At 41.2% G+C, this 17,422-nt stretch overlaps 1 protein-coding gene across 14 annotated transcripts in view; it reads left to right on the top strand.

The window, feature by feature from the left end:
* fanca (FA complementation group A) overlaps positions 1 to 17,422 on the top strand; it is a 166,485-nt gene that overhangs the window by 109,048 nt on the left and 40,015 nt on the right. For 13 of the 14 annotated variants that reach the window (XR_013299496.1, XR_013299498.1, XR_013299497.1 and 10 more), the window contains 2 exons: positions 6,673 to 6,863; positions 6,975 to 7,065. The exons of the other annotated variant lie outside the window; for it this stretch is intronic. Coding sequence is in view for 7 of the 13 variants with exons in the window: in XM_077595441.1 (XP_077451567.1) it covers positions 6,673 to 6,863; positions 6,975 to 7,065 (282 nt within the window). In the remaining 6 variants the exon portion in view is untranslated. The remainder of the gene's footprint in view (positions 1 to 6,672; positions 6,864 to 6,974; positions 7,066 to 17,422) is intronic. 14 annotated transcript variants of the gene reach the window in all.

Genomic DNA, 17,422 nt, shown 5'->3' with positions numbered 1-17,422 from the left:
AGCGCAGAAATACAACAATATAACTCCACTCAGGTTCTGATTAGGGTGGGCGTTCTTCTCAATCACTCCTCTCCAGGCCTCACTGTCATTGCCCATGTGAGCATTGAAGTCCCCCAGCAGAATGAAGGAATTGCATTCTCCAGCACCCCCTCCAAGGACTCCAAAAAAGGTACATGGTCGATTGGTCGCCGGTCTTTTGGGGGCCAATCCTTTGGTCGCCTGGAAGGTTATTGATAATTACCATTTAAATCATTGCTCAAATTCCCTAAATACAAACTGTGAATTACTATTTAGTCATACTTAATGCCCTATTAATTATTAGGCTAAAGAAAAGCTCCAAATTTCCCAGACTTATTGTTTTTTGTTGGATAACTTGTTAAGACCCTGACTGACGTACCTTCCTAAGGGGACAACTCATGTACATACAAACTCTTATACACTCCCACGTCGGCTCAGTGAAACTGCTCATGGCCATTGTTGGCTTTTATTGCTGTGTAGACCGTGTTGTTTTACCTTGTTTTGTCGCCGGTCTTTTGGTCGTCGGTCTTTTGGTCGTCGGTCTTTTGGTCGCTCGTTGTCGCGGTCCGGGTAACCAAAAGACCGCGACCAAAAGACCGGCGACCAATCGACCGCACATGCCAAAAAGGCTGGGTACTCTGAACTGCTGTTTGGTGCATACGCACAAACAACAGTCAGGTCCCGTCCCCCCACCCGTAGATGGAGGGTTGCTATCCTCTCTTCCACCGGGGTAAACCCCAACATACAGGCACCGAGCCGGGGGGCAACAAGTATGCTGACACCCGCTCGGCGCCTCTCACTGCGGGCAACTCCAGAGTGGAAGTGTCCAACCCTCCTCGAGAGGAGTTGTACCCGAACCCAATCTGTGTGTAGAGGTGAGCCCGACTATGTCGAGCCGGAATTTCTCAACCTCCTGCGTCCCAAGAGCTAGTTTTCGCAGCCGGGGAGGGGACAGCCATGGATCCCTCCTTTGGCTGCCGCCCAACTGTTTTCGCACCCGACTTTCCATGACAACGCACTCGTAACAAAACAAACAAATTTAAATTAACTTGGATTAATATATACAGACACACTCAACATACGTTTACTCTAACTTTACAGAAGACTGAATTCTAATTTTGTTTTAATTTTTTTACCTTTCTTCTCCGGGTTGGCTCCACCCTGAATTTACACCGCGGCTTTCGAATTGGAACTTCCTGCTTCCCCGTGTCTAATAACCGAGTGTATTCCAGTTCTTTTTTTAAAATTTTCGAACAAGCCATGACTCGCTTTAAAGGGTTCTGAAGGTGTTGAAGGCTCCCCCTTTTCAGATCCTTTCTTTGTTATTAAATCTATGTCAATTCCGATGGCTTTTTCACATATAGTTGACTCGGTCACGCTGTCTCCTGCTGACTGTTTATCTTTTATCCATAATAAAAGAAGGCTCTCCATCTCGTCATGAATGTCACTGCGCCGGGGGGAAATTATAGTTAGTCCTTTGGAAGGCCTCTTATCCTTAATTGCGTCCTTCTGCTTCAGGATGGTGCATATCATTGAAGTATTCCTCTCTTATTGCCGAGCAAGCTCTGTGACATGTACACCACTCATAGCTTTCAATTATTTCGCGCTTAATAGTAATTGTCAACGTTCGCCTTTTCTTTGCACAACTCTTCATTCCACCTGTTTGCTTTGGATCCATTGTTGTTCACTGTATTATGCATTGACTAACGGGGAAAAAACACGGGAAAATGCAACGCTCCGCCCAGTGCTTGGAGATATCTGTTATACACAAAAGAGATGCGGCAAAAAAGATGCACTAAAATCATAAACAGTCTCTCATGTCTTGGCCACCTGGTTTTCTCGTATCTTGAAATTTGTCTCGTAGCTCGAGAAAATTATTTCCTCGAAATTTTGCTCGCATGTCGGGGTGCTCGTATGTCGAAGTACCACTGTAAGTGTGTGTGTGTAAGTGTATGTGTAAGTGCATGTGTATGTTTATGCATATGTACATGTATATATGTACATGTGTGAATGTACATGTATATATGTACATGTGTGAATGTACATGTATATATGTACATGTGTGAATGTACATGTATATATGTACATGTGTGAATGTACATGTATATATGTACATGTGTGAATGTACATGTATATATGTACATGTGTGAATTTACATGTGTATATGTGCACGTGTATATGTGCACGTGTATATGTGCACGTGTATATGTGCACGTGTATATGTGCACGTGTATATGTGCACGTGTATATGTGCACGTGTATATGTGCACGTGTACATGTGCACGTGTACATGTGCACGTGTACATGTGCACGTGTACATGTGCACGTGTACATGTGCACGTGTACATGTGCACGTGTACATGTGCACGTGTACATGTGCACGTGTACATGTGCACGTGTACATGTGCACGTGTACATGTGCACGTGTACATGTGCACGTGTACATGTGCACGTGTACGTGTGCACGTGTACGTGTACGTGTGTACGTGTACGTGTGTACGTGTGTACGTGTGTACGTGTACGTGTGTACGTGTACGTGTGTACGTGTGTACGTGTACGTGTGTACGTGTACGTGTGTACGTGTACGTGTGTACGTGTACGTGTGTACGTGTACGTGTGTACGTGTACGTGTGTACGTGTACGTGTGTACGTGTACGTGTGTACGTGTACGTGTGTACGTGTACGTGTGTACGTGTACGTGTGCACGTGTACGTGTGCACGTGTACGTGTGCACGTGTACGTGTGCACGTGTACGTGTGCACGTGTACATGTGCACGTGTACATGTGCACGTGTACATGTGCACGTGTACATGTGCACGTGTACATGTGCACGTGTACATGTGCACGTGTACATGTGCACGTGTACATGTGCACGTGTACATGTGCACGTGTACATGTGCACGTGTACATGTGCGCGTGTACATGTACGCGTGTACGTGTACGTGTGTACGTGTACGTGTGTACGTGTGTACGTGTACGTGTGTACGTGTACGTGTGTACGTGTACGTGTGTACGTGTGTACGTGTACGTGTGTACGTGTGTACGTGTACGTGTGTACGTGTACGTGTGTACGTGTACGTGTGTACGTGTACGTGTGTACGTGTACGTGTGTACGTGTACGTGTGTACGTGTACGTGTACGCGTGTACGCGTGTACGCGTGTACGCGTGTGCGCGTGTACGCGTGTGCGCCTGTGCGCCTGTGCGCCTGTGCGCCTGTGCGCCTGTGCGCCTGTGCGCCTGTGCGCCTGTGCGCCTGTGCGCCTGTGCGCCTGTGCGCCTGTGCGCCTGTGCGCCTGTGCGCCTGTGCGCCTGTGCGCCTGTGCGCGCGTACGCGTGTACACACGCGTGCGCCTGTGCGCGCGTACGCGTGTACACACGCGTGCGCGCGTACGCGTGTACACACGCGTACGCGCGTGCGCGTGTACACACGCGTACGCGCGTACGCGTACGCGTGTACGCGCACACGCGTGTACGCGCACACGCGTGTACGCGTGTACGCGTACGTGTGTACGCGTGTACGCGCGTACGCGCGTACGCGTGTACGCGTGTACGCGTGTACGCGTGTACGTGTGTACGTGTGTACGTGTACGTGTGTATATGTGTATATGTACATGTATATATGGGTACCCGGACATTTCGTTGATGGACACTTCGTCCCCGGACGTTTCGTCGAACGGACGTTTGGTCGCCGGACAGTTCGTCGACCGGACAATTCGTCGCCGGACACTTTGCCTAACCCCTTACCACTATTAAAGAAGACAAAGGAAATTAACATATTCTTTATTAAAGAAATTAAAACAGCAAAAACTCGCTCGACAACACAAACACATTAACATTTGGGCGTGTGCGTACTAAATGGGCTCATCTCTAAACACACTACGCACGAAACGGGGTTCCTACATTGAGCACTCCATTTTTAAAATAAAATTATTTTATTAAAAAAATATTAAAAAGAAGACAAATGAAATTCGATTCCTCGGGGGGCACTGAGTGACTCCACTAAATTACTATTAACTGTTTGGTTTTTAATCGCGAATTGATTTGGCTACAATTCTGACTGGATGCTGATATTTGTTATGAAGTATGCCAAAAATACTGCATCTCTGACTTTGATATAGACGCACACGTTTGATTTTAAATCAAGCAATCTATTGTCCTTTCAAAAAGCAAATTCTATTAAATAATTAAATAAAATCAGACTCAGGCTTGTCATCATCATTGACTAGACAAAAGCCTAATTGTCATCATACCCAGCTGCGTATGACGAAATTGAAAGTTCTTCTCCACAAAGTGCGCTTTTCCCAGGCAAGAGCCCAACCAAGTGATAGTTTCAGACTTGCTGGCACTCTGCCGTGATGGATACATCGCATCACCTCCCGAGCGCAACCAACTCCCGGCGACTGCGAAAAGGTTTGCCTCACCGGTGCCAACAAAGAATAAAATGGATCACTTACCTCCCACTGTCTGCTTACTTACCTGCTATATTGACTCTACCTATTGACTCTATTAATAGGAGCGAATGGGTCTGTTCTTAAGATGGCCGACAAGCGACGACGTCTAGCTCTGTTGCCTCACAACGTGCATCGGAAATCTAGTCTGTATACACGATACCTATGGGAATACCAAGCAAATAAAAAAGATGACAAAGACTATGTGAATTTTCTTTGTCTTCTTTTTAATAAAAAAATTAAAATAATTTTATTTTAAAAAACGTTCGCGATTCCGGCGACAAGCGACGACGTCTAGCTCCGTTGCCTCACAACGCGCATCGGAAATCTACTCTGTATACACGATACCTATGGGAATACCAAGCAAAAAAAAAGAAGACGACGAAGAATATGTGAATTTCCTTTGTCTTCTTTTTAATAATTTTTTTTAAAAACAATTTTATTTATTGCCTTTTATTTTAAAAACGTTCGCGTGTCCGGCGACAAGCGACGACGTCTAGCTCCGTTGCCTCACAACGCGCATCGAAAATCTAGTTTGTATACACGATACCTATGGGAATACCAAGCAAAAAAAAAAGAAGACGACGAAGAATGTGAATTTCCTTTGTCATCTTTTTAATATTTTTTTTAATAAAATAATTTCATGTATTGCCTTTTATTTTTAAAATGGAGCGCTCAACGTAGGAACCCTGTTTCGTGCGTAGTGTGTTTAGAGACGAGCCCATTTAGTACACACACGCCCAAATGTAAATGTGTTTGCGTTGTCGAGCGAGTTTTTGCTGTTTTATTTTCTTTAATAAAGAATATAAAGAATATGTGAATTTCCTTTGTCTTCTTTAATAGTGGTTAAGGTTAGGCGAACTGTCTGGCGGCGAAGTGTCCGGTCGATGAAGTGTCCGGTGACCAAACGTCCGTTCGACAAAACGTCCGGTCACGTACATGTGTACAGGTGTACAGGTGTACAGGTGTACAGGTGTACAGGTGTACACCTGTACATGTTTGTATATATATATATATATACATACACAACGACGAACGGCGGTCAAAAGTACATAAGAGAATCTTGAAACATGGAATTGTTGTTGACTGCGAGTCCATTGAAGGCACTTGACGACATCTTCCCCCAGGGATAAGTTCAAGCACACATCCACAAACGGCAGTAAACAGTCAGAAGAAAATCTTGAAACATGTAGTTGTTGTTGACTGCGAGTCCATTGAAGGCACTTGGCCACAGCTTCCCCCAAGCATAAGTTCAAGCACACAACGACAAAGGGCGGTAAATAGACAGAAGAAAATCTTGAAACATGGAGTGTTGTTGTTGTGAGACATCCAATAAGAGCCTGTTAGTGTGGTGAAACTGTCAAGCAAGAAGCAATGCACACGAGACAATATCAAAATAAAATAACGGATACAGGAAATGTATTGACGTTTTCCTAACTTGGATCTTGTTTTCGCATCTTGAGGCACTCATTTGCACCTCAAAAGGTTTCTGAAATTTTGTACCTAGAGGCATTCGTAAGTAGAGGTATGATTGTACTTATTTTCATGCTCAACTATATATACATTCCCTTTGGTTTGTTGTGCGAAAGGACACCAGTATTTTGCTTTACCCTGGGGACCTAACATTTAAAACCTCCCTGTTGAAATTTACATATCGTGTACGGTTATCATGTTTAGAACTTAATTGATACAATTATCTATGATTATTATTTAACATAATTTTACTAAAACATTTTAAAGTGTGTTCTTTTTATCTTTACTTGTAAAATTTTGTTTTTTCCAACAAATAAGTAAAAATCTGAGCCTGATTTGTGGTTCTTACATGAAGCAACCACAACTAAAGTTTTTTTGCATTTGAAAAATTCTCTTAAATAAAAAAGTTTTAAACTATTTTTTGAAGCAGAAATGTTGTTTTTGCACATTTTTGTCTTAATTTACATCGGGAACCAGCAGACTAATGCCGATTCAAATGGTTCATGTGCAAAGCACTTGGCTCCGATATTAATTCTTTCAAGATTCCTTAAATATAGATATTTTGTAACATTAAAACACTTTTTAACCTTTTTAATTATTTTTAAAATGTTCTTCATATGCTGCATGTTGTCCCCAAAATAAATGAAACTACCTGTATGTATTTTAATTGTCTTTTCAATGTTTCCATTATATTTTAAGTATAATTTTTGGATACAATTTTCTGTTTTCAAGGGGTCCATGCTGAGTTGTCCACAAGTGGTTGGGTTAGCAGCCTTTGTTGTTCATCTCAATGCCTCCATGTTCCCAAATCATGTTGTGCAGCTGACTTCACCAAGGCAGCCTAGTAATCCGGTATCTGTCTCAGAGGCTCTTTGCTCAGCACTGGTCTGCAACACAGATACTTGCATGTACTTCTGTTTTAGGTAAAGTATTAACACAATTAGGGTATGGTCAAATTATTTTAAAGACACAATTTGTTTTCTCTCATCTTTGCTTGTCAAGTATATTTTAAAATTACTCTTCAAATTATTCAGGTTCTGTGTGGCTGCCATGTCCTATGTGATCTATATAGGGGACTCACTGCCTCATAAAGAAGAAATGACGCCCAGCATTATTTATAAGAAGGTCTGTCTTGAGGAATTTGAGTTTGCTTTATTCACCATTGCCATTCTTTTAATTGATCTCTCCTTCTCTGCCTCTGAATCATTTAAATACCAAGTATTGTCTCATCTCATTTTCTGAACCGCTTTATTCTCATTAGGGTCGCGGGGGGTGCTGGAATCATACCCAGCTGTCTCCGGGTCAGAGGCGGGGAACACCCTGAACCTGTTGTCAGCCGATCGCAGGGCACAAGGAGACAGACAACCATGCACACTCACACCCATACCTAGGGGCAATTTAGAGTGTATAATCCGCCTACCATGAATGTTTTTGGAATGTGAGAGGAAACCGGAGTACCCGGAGAAAACCCAAGCAGGCCCGGGGAGAAAAAACAAGTATTATATTTTTTTTAAACCAAAGTTAAAATCGTTTTCAATCATCTAATGCCACTTAGTGCAACATTGTGTTCCTGTTAAGTGTAAACGTTAGTTCATTTGTAACCTAAACTATAGAATAAAAAATATATACCGTATTTTCACGACTATAGGATTTTATATCATGAGAGGGTCTTCGTCGTCGCTGGAATGGGCTTCAAAAGTTACTTCCTCCCCCGTAACTTCAATGTAGGAAGAAGCTGAGGGTCGAGGAGAAGAAGATGAGGGTTGATGAGTATCTTCCTTGGAGGATTTACTAGAAACTGGCCGAAAGAAGCGATCTAACGACGATTGCACAGTTTTCTTTTTTTTCTTCATCATAAATGATGAGGTAGCACTGTATGGCATCATTCAATTGATTTGCAACCTTTGTGCAACGTTCAATATTTGGGTCTTGCTGCTCGAAGAGTGCGATGGCTTTATCTATGAGCGAAAAGCCCTCGGTCAAGAGTTTCAACTCGAATTTCTTAATGGTGACAGGGTGGAGATTAGCCCTCTTCTTGAAACGGGAAAACCACCCGTGGCTGGCAGAAAACGTTTCTTCAGCAGCGCTTTCTCCAGCCTTAGCCTTGACATCCTCAAAGATAGATTTGGCCTTCTCCTGAATGAGCATAAGGCTCAGAGGAATACGCCGCTGCTGCTGATCTTTGAGCCAAATGGTGAAAAGTTTCTCCATCTCTTCTATGATTTTCCCTCTTTTTTCGCTATTGATCGTCGATTGCATCGGCACTGCACCTTTCACGTGTTCCATTATACGATCTTTCTCCCGACGGGAGACAGAGACGTTTGGGGGCGTGGGGGGGTTCGTTTTTTTTCTACAACAACGCACTCGTAAACGGATTTTTTTTTTTTAAATTAACTTGGATTAATATATACAGACACTCAAACATACGTTTAATGTTACTTTACACAAAACTGAATTCTAATTTTGTTGTAATCTTTTGTTACCTTCGTTTTCCGGGTTGGCGGTTTGCCACGCCTCCACCCTCACGTTCGCTATCGACCAAAAACAGGATATTGGATTGGAAAAAATGTTTTATTTCTTATAATTCACCATATATTGACTAAGTAATAAATAACGAGTGGTTTAATAGTAATAAAATGTGTTTAATAGAAGTAAAATTAGACGCATTTCGCGTAGGGAAGAGACAGCGGCATAAATGGAGGCAGGGGGCGGGGGGGTATTCGGGGGACTTTATCCACAGCACTCGTAAACGAACAAATACATTTAAATTAACTTGGATTAATATATACAGACACACTCAAACATATGTTTAATGTAACTTTACACAAAACTGAATTCTAATTTTGTTGTAATCTTTTGTTACCTTCGTTTTCCGGGTTGGCGGTTTGCCACGCCTCCACCCTCACGTTCGCTATCGATGGGCTGTTTGCTGTTGTACTACGTATTCCCTTCAAAATATTCCGAAAATGATTTACACAAATGTCCTCACAATAGGATAACCCACGACCACTTGGCAACGAGAAATAGTCTTGTAGTACATTTTAGCGATCGCTCCGCTGCTCATAAAGACCGGCTCGAAACTCCCTCGTTGAAATGGCTCTGAACGCAGCCGCTTTGAACGGCGCCTACGAGAGAGAGTTGCGACCAGAAATATTACAAAGAGGGAATTGCGAGCCAGTGCCGCTGATGTTCTTACGAGCAGCGAACGAGAAGTAATATAATACTCCTCGTATTAGATAATAATAACAGGAAATGCAACAGCTGAGCTTACCCACGTATTGATTGGGGGTAAAGTTTTATTCTGAGAAAGAGTGCCATTGCCTGTCGGCGTTGTGTGCACGAGTATACTTCATTACCCAGAAAGCCCTCTTTTTCCCGTGCATGCGCGTTGTGCTTTTCCTGGTCTGAAAAAGATACACGAAAGATATGCAAAAAAGACTGCCATGGCCACCTGGCTTGGTCGCATCACGAAATTTTGATCGCATGACGGGCGAATTATTCAATCGAAATTTCCGTCGTAAGACGAGAATATTGTATGACGAGCGGTCGTATGACGAGGTACCACTGTGTATATATATAATATATGTGTATATATGTATATATCTATACAAATGCGTATATATGTATATATCTATATAAATGTGTATATATGTATATATCTATATAAATGTGTATATATGTATATATCTTTATAAATGTGTATATATGTATATATCTATGTAAATGTGTATATATGTATATATCTATATAAATGTGTCTATATCAGTGGCGGGCCGTCAGGGCCTTCAAGGCCTTCTCTGCTGGCCTAAGAAATATCTGAATCATATTATATTTTGTCCATCAATACGTACTTATTATTCCAAATGGTCTGTTAGCTTCCTTTCATTGCTTTTCCCCCTGGTTGCACTGCTTCCAGATGTGTGTTTTCATATTGAAGCATTTAACCAATCACATTTCAGCCATTATTTGTTGCCAGATCAGATCTGCCTCAAAGCCTGCACAATCAGTTCTTGCGGGCTCTGCTGCATTAAACTAGACTGTTGCTTTTAACCAATCAGATTTCGAGTTGGCAACCCCACAATGATTTTTCATAGGCGTTAGCATTTTGCTGGCTGGCACATGTCATTGCTTTCACAAACTATGATTGGCTAGTAGGCGGGCCAAAGCAATACCGAGGCAGCCGAGATCGCAAACTCCATCCACTATGGCCGACAGAAGCAAAAACAAATAGATTCTGTTTGCTCACAAAGCTATTTTCTAGACGGACTTTTTCAGGAAAAAAATGGACATCATTAAGAAAGGGCGGTCAACTCCGAAGCTAGCAAGCCTGTTGCAGCCAGGAAAATGGTGTGTGGGGCACTTTCAGTGCGCTAACTTAGCTCCACAAGCAAATAGTATATTGTTGTGTTGATTTAATGCCATTTTCAAAACGGACTATGCCGGAAATATGACAGGACAGGCTTGACTTTCATCATTAGCTTCGATGGCGATAGGAAAGAAGGAAGAAAGAAAGGAGGATGGATATTGTGTAAAAAGGATTTTTGGTGAGTAAAATTACAAATATGGCTATATTCCTAAATAATATTTCAATTGTTGGCCAAGTTCTGATATCTGAAAAGCTCCAGTGTTTGTATTTAAGCTCCAGTGTTTGTATTTAATCACAAAATGCTGCTAGGAAGTGGATTTTATCCCAGTTTAATTTTTGGCATTTCACCATTGACTTCCATCGCTGTCTTTTCCCGGGAAAAATCACCCCCCTGGCCTGGTTGTAATGTCTCAAAAGCTCCAGTATTTGTATTCAATCAATAAATGATGCTAGGAAGTGGATTTTACCTAATTTTAGTATTTTAGTGCATTTTTTGTTATTTCACGTATGGACGTATCGACGTTCATCGCTGTCTTTTTACCGGGGAAATGATACTCCGGGCCCGGTTCTGATGTCTAAAAAGCTCCAGTATTTGTATTTAATCAATAAATGCTGTTTTGGGCTGGATTTTACCCCATTTTCGGGCAATGTTTGCCCGTACGCCATTGACGTTCATCGCTGTCTTTTCCCGGGAAAATCACCCCCTGGCCTGGTTTTAATGTCTGAAAAGCTCCAGTATTTGTATTTAATCATGAAATGCTGCTAGGAAGTAGATTTTACCCCATTTTTGTGCATTAATTTATTGATTATTTTTGTGTGTCGCAGCTGTAGCTGCAGTAGAGGTTTTATAGCCATAAAATAGTTTTTGAGGGTTGGATTGATATGTTGAAGGCGCTACCAGAAAATGCACCGCCCGCCACTGGTCTATATGTATATATGCACGCACACAGACACATACATACATACATATACATACACACACACAGACACATACACATCCATATACCTACACATACACACACATACACATGTACACATACAGATTTATTATTAATACACTTTAATAAAAACAGGGAGACATCATTAACATACACTGGCTACAACTTGCAAGGAAAATCACTCCCAACTCGCCCTCGTCCAGGATGATTCTCAAGAAACGGCATCTTCCTCTGTCAATTTAGTCAGCGCATAATCAAAACATTTAAGGTAATCTGATTCAAACAATTGCATAAGCTAACCGAATAACACCATCAAGATAAAAAAACAACTGCTCATATTAGATCGGAACCATAAACCCCTGCGTAAGAATTTGCACAAGTAAGCATACAAGGTGACCCGAGCGGATCGGAAACCAAAACAACTGCGTAAGAATTTGCACAAATAAGCATAATAATTTCTTTATAAGGTAAACAGAGCGACCGTATTTTTTAAACAATAATGCGAGTATTTTCGGAAGTTGATTCGATTATCGCCATCTGTCGGAATCCAAGTCAAAACTATTCAAGAGTCCCTTGTAGATCTTCATTGCCAACTGAGATCAACAGTCTCGGCCTGGAACATGGTGTCCTGTTCAGTCAATAGTCCTGAAAACAATTAACTGGCCTCGAAAGCAGCTGTGGGGGGAAAGTGTCCTCACAAATTAAATTATAACTTCATTACCTATTACAGACGCTCCCCTACTTACAAACATTCGAGTTACGAACAACGGTACATACGAACATGTCTGCAAATTGCGTTTATGTCAAAAAATGTTCGTAAGTTCAATTTTGTATTGCGCGCCTTTTTCTGAGTAGTGCTTCTTTCCGCCGCTAATACCGACGCCTGGCGCTGTGACAGCTCAGCTCACCCAGCATCTACCTTCTTCTGCCCACTTCGTTGCAGTGCGGAAGTGCGTGACGTATCTCCAGTGCGCAAAGAACCTTTTTCATTTTTATCCATCTCTAATCAAGGAATTTAGAGTCCTCCCCCAATCATCCATAATTTTGGTTTGTTGGAGTAAAACTGGAGTACCCAGAGAAAACCTACGAATTCTTGAGGACACCAGGAATACTCCACACTCTGGATCCACGCCGCATTAGTAGATCCTCGAACCGCAAGGTTGATGCCTGAAGAAACTAGGTAATTAATGTATTCGATTCACGTGCCACATATCTAAAAATAGAAATTTGTACAATTGCCGGCCGCTCCTTACCCCAGTCAGTCAGCATGTGGACTGCCATGCGAGTGGCTGTGATTAACTACTTATTTGCCAATAATGCAATAACGGAAAAGTTGTGACACATTGAAACACACACACACACACACCCTTTAAGTATTTTAACCGTTTGTAAAACTTTACCTCCATATTCTGCATTAAGTTACACCCCCTTTCAATGTTATCAAATTTTGCCCATTCTAGTCAACCCATCTACTTAAAGCCTTTCTCAAAGGTTGATATTTTATAATTTGGAGATGTTATTTTCTAAACATAGACATTATTTCATCACTTGTTTCACACCATGAAAGGCCCTACCAGAATTTGTTGGAGATATTCCCCTTTATCTAAGCTTGTTATTGCCAATCGTTATCACCGTAACATTTAGGTGTATTAACCCCATAATTGCAATGCAGTAAGTTTTGGCTAAATTCTTAATTTGTATGCCCCTAAAGTAATAGACAGTAACGTCCCAATAGTCATCAATATGACATATACCAAAGCATATTCCCCCTTCAGGCCAAACAGGGAACGTCTTTTGTGCACTTAAAGACGCTCCATGTTTCTTCTAGGGAAACTATGCCTATCCTAAATCAATTATCTTATCTACCCCAGCCAGGTTCAATTTACCTAATAATTTGGGCGAATGCCACGAAATTTCTCATGACATTTCTGCATTGCTAATTTCATGTCTGATCTCTTTAACAACCAAATAACTCTTAATACCTAAGACATAATTTGTAAATCACCCCATACTATGTTTACTTAAGATAAGAGCTATTTCCTATAGCTCTCTGTTACCACAAGAAAAATCTACAATAATTAAATTAGAGAAATCAACCTTTTACCAGGCATTTCCTAATTACAATTTTCAATGCTTAATAAAGGACCCACAAATTGTCACCAATATGTCATAATATTGTAAAAAAACAAAATTCCATTCATTTTTCTTTAACCAGCCAATCTCCTATATTAAAGTATTTTGAACAATCCAACCATTCAAAAACAGTATTAATATCGTTTTATCCTCCAAAACTAGCTTTCTTCAATTAAGAGCCCTTTGAACTTCACAAAACAAAAAATAAAATAATAATAATAATAGCATTATTCCCAATTCCAAAGCTTTTACCAAATCAATCTTTGCCAAACAGATTTTCTATCACCTCGAAAGACATTTCTGATTAAATCCAAAAAATAAGTACGAAGATAATCGCGGAACCCTGCATCCCTTGCAGTCCATGTTTTGTTCTTATTCTGAAATGTTTAAACGGAAGCGCGCCCTTAGCCGCTGACCATGACCTTCACGCTCGCTGCAAAAGCAGCATTCTTATCTTTTGTTTACAAATTCCAAAACGCTCTCTTTTTCTTTTTGTGCACAATGTTTCGCCTCCTGTGCACAATTATAATATTTTTAGAGAAGACTAAATTAATAAACTAAATTAATTACTCTCCCGATATCCAACTATATCACAATATTTTGCCAAGACCCCATAATCACAATATGCTGCAAGCATAACTATATCATAGCAAAAACCCATTTCTGCCCTCAAGTTTGCTTTAGCACCCTCAAGGCCAATTATTGGATTATTCTCCACGGAAGGGGTCCCCCAAAAATTTTAGTCACTTGTGCGGTCCGCGCGCATACTATACTGTATTATAATGTCTAACACCGTCAAATCAGCCGCACCAAAACAGAGCGCTTCCCCCGCAATCGACGCATTATTTGGCAAGTTTAGAGTATGACAAAAACGCAGTTTTGGCAACCCCGCTTAACATTTAATTGGCCGTTTTGTATTTCTGTTAACCAAAACATTCCCGCTAGCAGACGGGAACGAAACCAGGATAAGCCACAATAAGCCATTTCATTCCAGTACATTGACAGTACATTTAGTTACTATTAACAAAGTATGCCTAGCACTTGGAAATAACCATTTTAATTGCTGTTTTACAACTTTCAGCATCAAACAAAAATTCCAATTGAATTCCATTCACAAAGAATGTGATCTCTGGTTTAAATTTAGCTCAACATCCTCATTCAAATCATTTTGAGCAGGCCTGTCTAGTTTTTAGAACAAAACAGCCCATCGCCTCGCTCCTATCAACCAGCCGAGGACCGCTATCATTTACAAAACAGCACGTTGTGCCTTTCCCCGCCTCGTCATCAAAAACAATAATTAGTATCTGTGGAACAAGCCGTGTCGCTTGTATCTCCCTTCACATATTATATATAGATTACTTCTATGCTTAGTGCGTATTTTATCCTGCAGGTTTTAATATTTCATGCATATTTAAGCTGGCCAGCAAACCCATATTTGTTTATCCATACATTTAGGTGTTTAACCCTTGTAGCGCTTTGATTTGCAACAAATTTCATCTTTACACGGCAGACACTGTTTCGGATCGTCGTCGCTAGCCGCTTTGATATTCGAGCTGCCCATTTTGAAGGGAGCTTGCGTGCACTGTTATCAGTTAGCAAATTTCTTTTCCGCGGAACGACACAAGTAACACACGCAACACAAATGTATACCCTAGCGTGATATACTGTCAGAGCTATATTTGTACCTTCCGTACAGGACACCCCGAACTGCCCCAAGTTCCTAATGTATAACCTAGCGTGAAATACTGTCAGAGCTATATTTGTACCTTTCCGTACAGGACACCCCGAACTGCCCCAAATTCCTAATGTATAACCTAGCGTGAAATACTGTCAGAGCTATATTTGTACCATTCCGTACAGGACACCCCGAACTGCCCCAAATTCCTAATGTATAACCTAGCGTGAAATACTGTCAGAGCTATATTTGTACCTTTCCGGACCGCGGCACAGGACACCCCGAACTGCCCCAAGTTTTATCGACTCATGCTCTGTCTCTTTACCTGGTAGTGACTAGTATGCCCAGGGTTTTACGCAGTCCCCCTGGACGCGAGTCTCATTTAAAAAATGGACCTCACGTACAATGCCCCTTCGCGCATTTGGAACCCGTCAACAAACGCAGACATTCACGTGGACTTACCAGATATGTCACCAGATGTCTTTTTCAGAGGGTTAGTCGTCAACCGTCGAGAATCCAGGCGCCCCTTCGAGTCATCCAGCCCGGAAAAGGGTATTTAAGCGCCGCGCACGGTCTTTCCAGATATCGAACTGAAGCGACCTGGATTCTGCTTCGGTATCTTGACCACAGGCTCGAAGGACCAAATGTTAGGTTTATCCTTAGGTATTTCCAAACTCAGCTTTCAATAAAAAAGGCATCTGTAGTCACATCTCCATTTAATTCTTGCAAGAGAGAATACATCCACCCGCTTGTCCGGTCAAGATTATTCTAACAACTCGAAGTCCGCTTCGCTAATTTATTCATAAGATTTTAACGCCATGCCCCACAGAAGTCTAAACATTCGTAGAGTCTCACAACAATTTTGTACAGTTATCAAAACAATTGTAGGTCTTGTCGAATCTTCCCAAAACAGTCCTTGGTTCCCAAGAGCGCTTGTTGTGAGACCATCTTCCGAAGCCGTAAACAGTCCTCTTCCCAAGAGCACCTGTTGTGAGACCTCTCCATGCCCAAGGCCATTCCCTGTCCTCTTGATGTGAACCACAGTCCTCACTTTAGCAAGAGATGCATTAAAATGGCTTTTATTAATGCCAATAACTCTAACATAAAAGCACAGCGATCAACACATATATATATATATATATATATATATATATATATATATATATATATATATATATATATATATATATATATATATATAGTTTAATATTGTTACACATTTAGGATGAGCATTACTATTCCTAATAAGCAAATATATTGATTAATATTGTAAGCATTTTTTTAATAAGGATTTATATTCCTAAATAAGCATTGCAAACACATTTATAATAATGATTACTCCAACACTTAGTAAAGCTGTGTTGATGCTGATCGCCAGGCCACAATCCATTCGCAAATAGTAGCTAGCTAGTAGCTAGCGTCCATGCTTCGTAAAGCTGTGTTGATGCCGATCGCCAGGCCACAATCCATTGGGTGAATTGACAAAAGAACTGTATATCCCAGCAGTCACTGCGCAGTACTTTTTCTACGGGAAAATAGTAGAGTCGGGGGCTGCTTGCCGTAGTTGTGAGAGCTGTAGAGGATGATGTACCATATCGACTGATTTATTTTATTTTATCGTGATAACAATTTTATTATTGGTCCATAAATAAAGCGCACTGGATTATAAGGTGCCCTGTCTATTTTGGAGAAAATTTAAGACTTTTATGTGCGCCTTATAGTCGTGAAAATACGATGTATATATATACATATATATATATATATATATATATATATATATATATACATATATATACATACATACACACATACACATACACACACATACACATACACACATACACATACAGACGCTCCCCTACTTACGAACATTCAACTTACGAACAACGGTACATACGAACATGTCGGCAAATCGCGTTTAAGTCGAAAAATGTTCGTAAGTCCAATTTTGTATTTTTTTCCGAGTAGTGCTTCTTTCCGCCGCTAATACGCCTGGCGCTGTGAGGGCTCAGCTCACCCAGCATCTACCTTCTTCGTTGCAATGCGGAAGTGCGTGACGTATCTCCAGTGCGCAAAGAACCTTTTTCATTTGTATCATTAAATATCTCGTGCATCCATTATTCAATATGGTTGGTGAAAAGCGAAAGGCTTCTATTGAGGGAGGTGCAAGGAAGAGGCAAGCCATTTCATTTGGCAATAATAACGAAGCTTGATGCGCGTCAGAAAGTGGTGAGCGTTGCACGTGAATACAACTTGAATCGTTCGACCGTCAGTACCATTTATAAACATAAAGATCGAGCAGCAGGACCCAAATATTGAACGTTGCACAAAGTTTGCAAATCAATTGAATGATGCCATACAGTGCTACCG

This window comes from Stigmatopora argus, chromosome 3 (genome assembly GCF_051989625.1).
Source record: "Stigmatopora argus isolate UIUO_Sarg chromosome 3, RoL_Sarg_1.0, whole genome shotgun sequence".
In the NCBI taxonomy this organism is placed as follows: Eukaryota; Metazoa; Chordata; class Actinopteri; order Syngnathiformes; family Syngnathidae; genus Stigmatopora; species Stigmatopora argus.
This window is presented reverse-complemented; position numbering and strand designations above follow the sequence as displayed.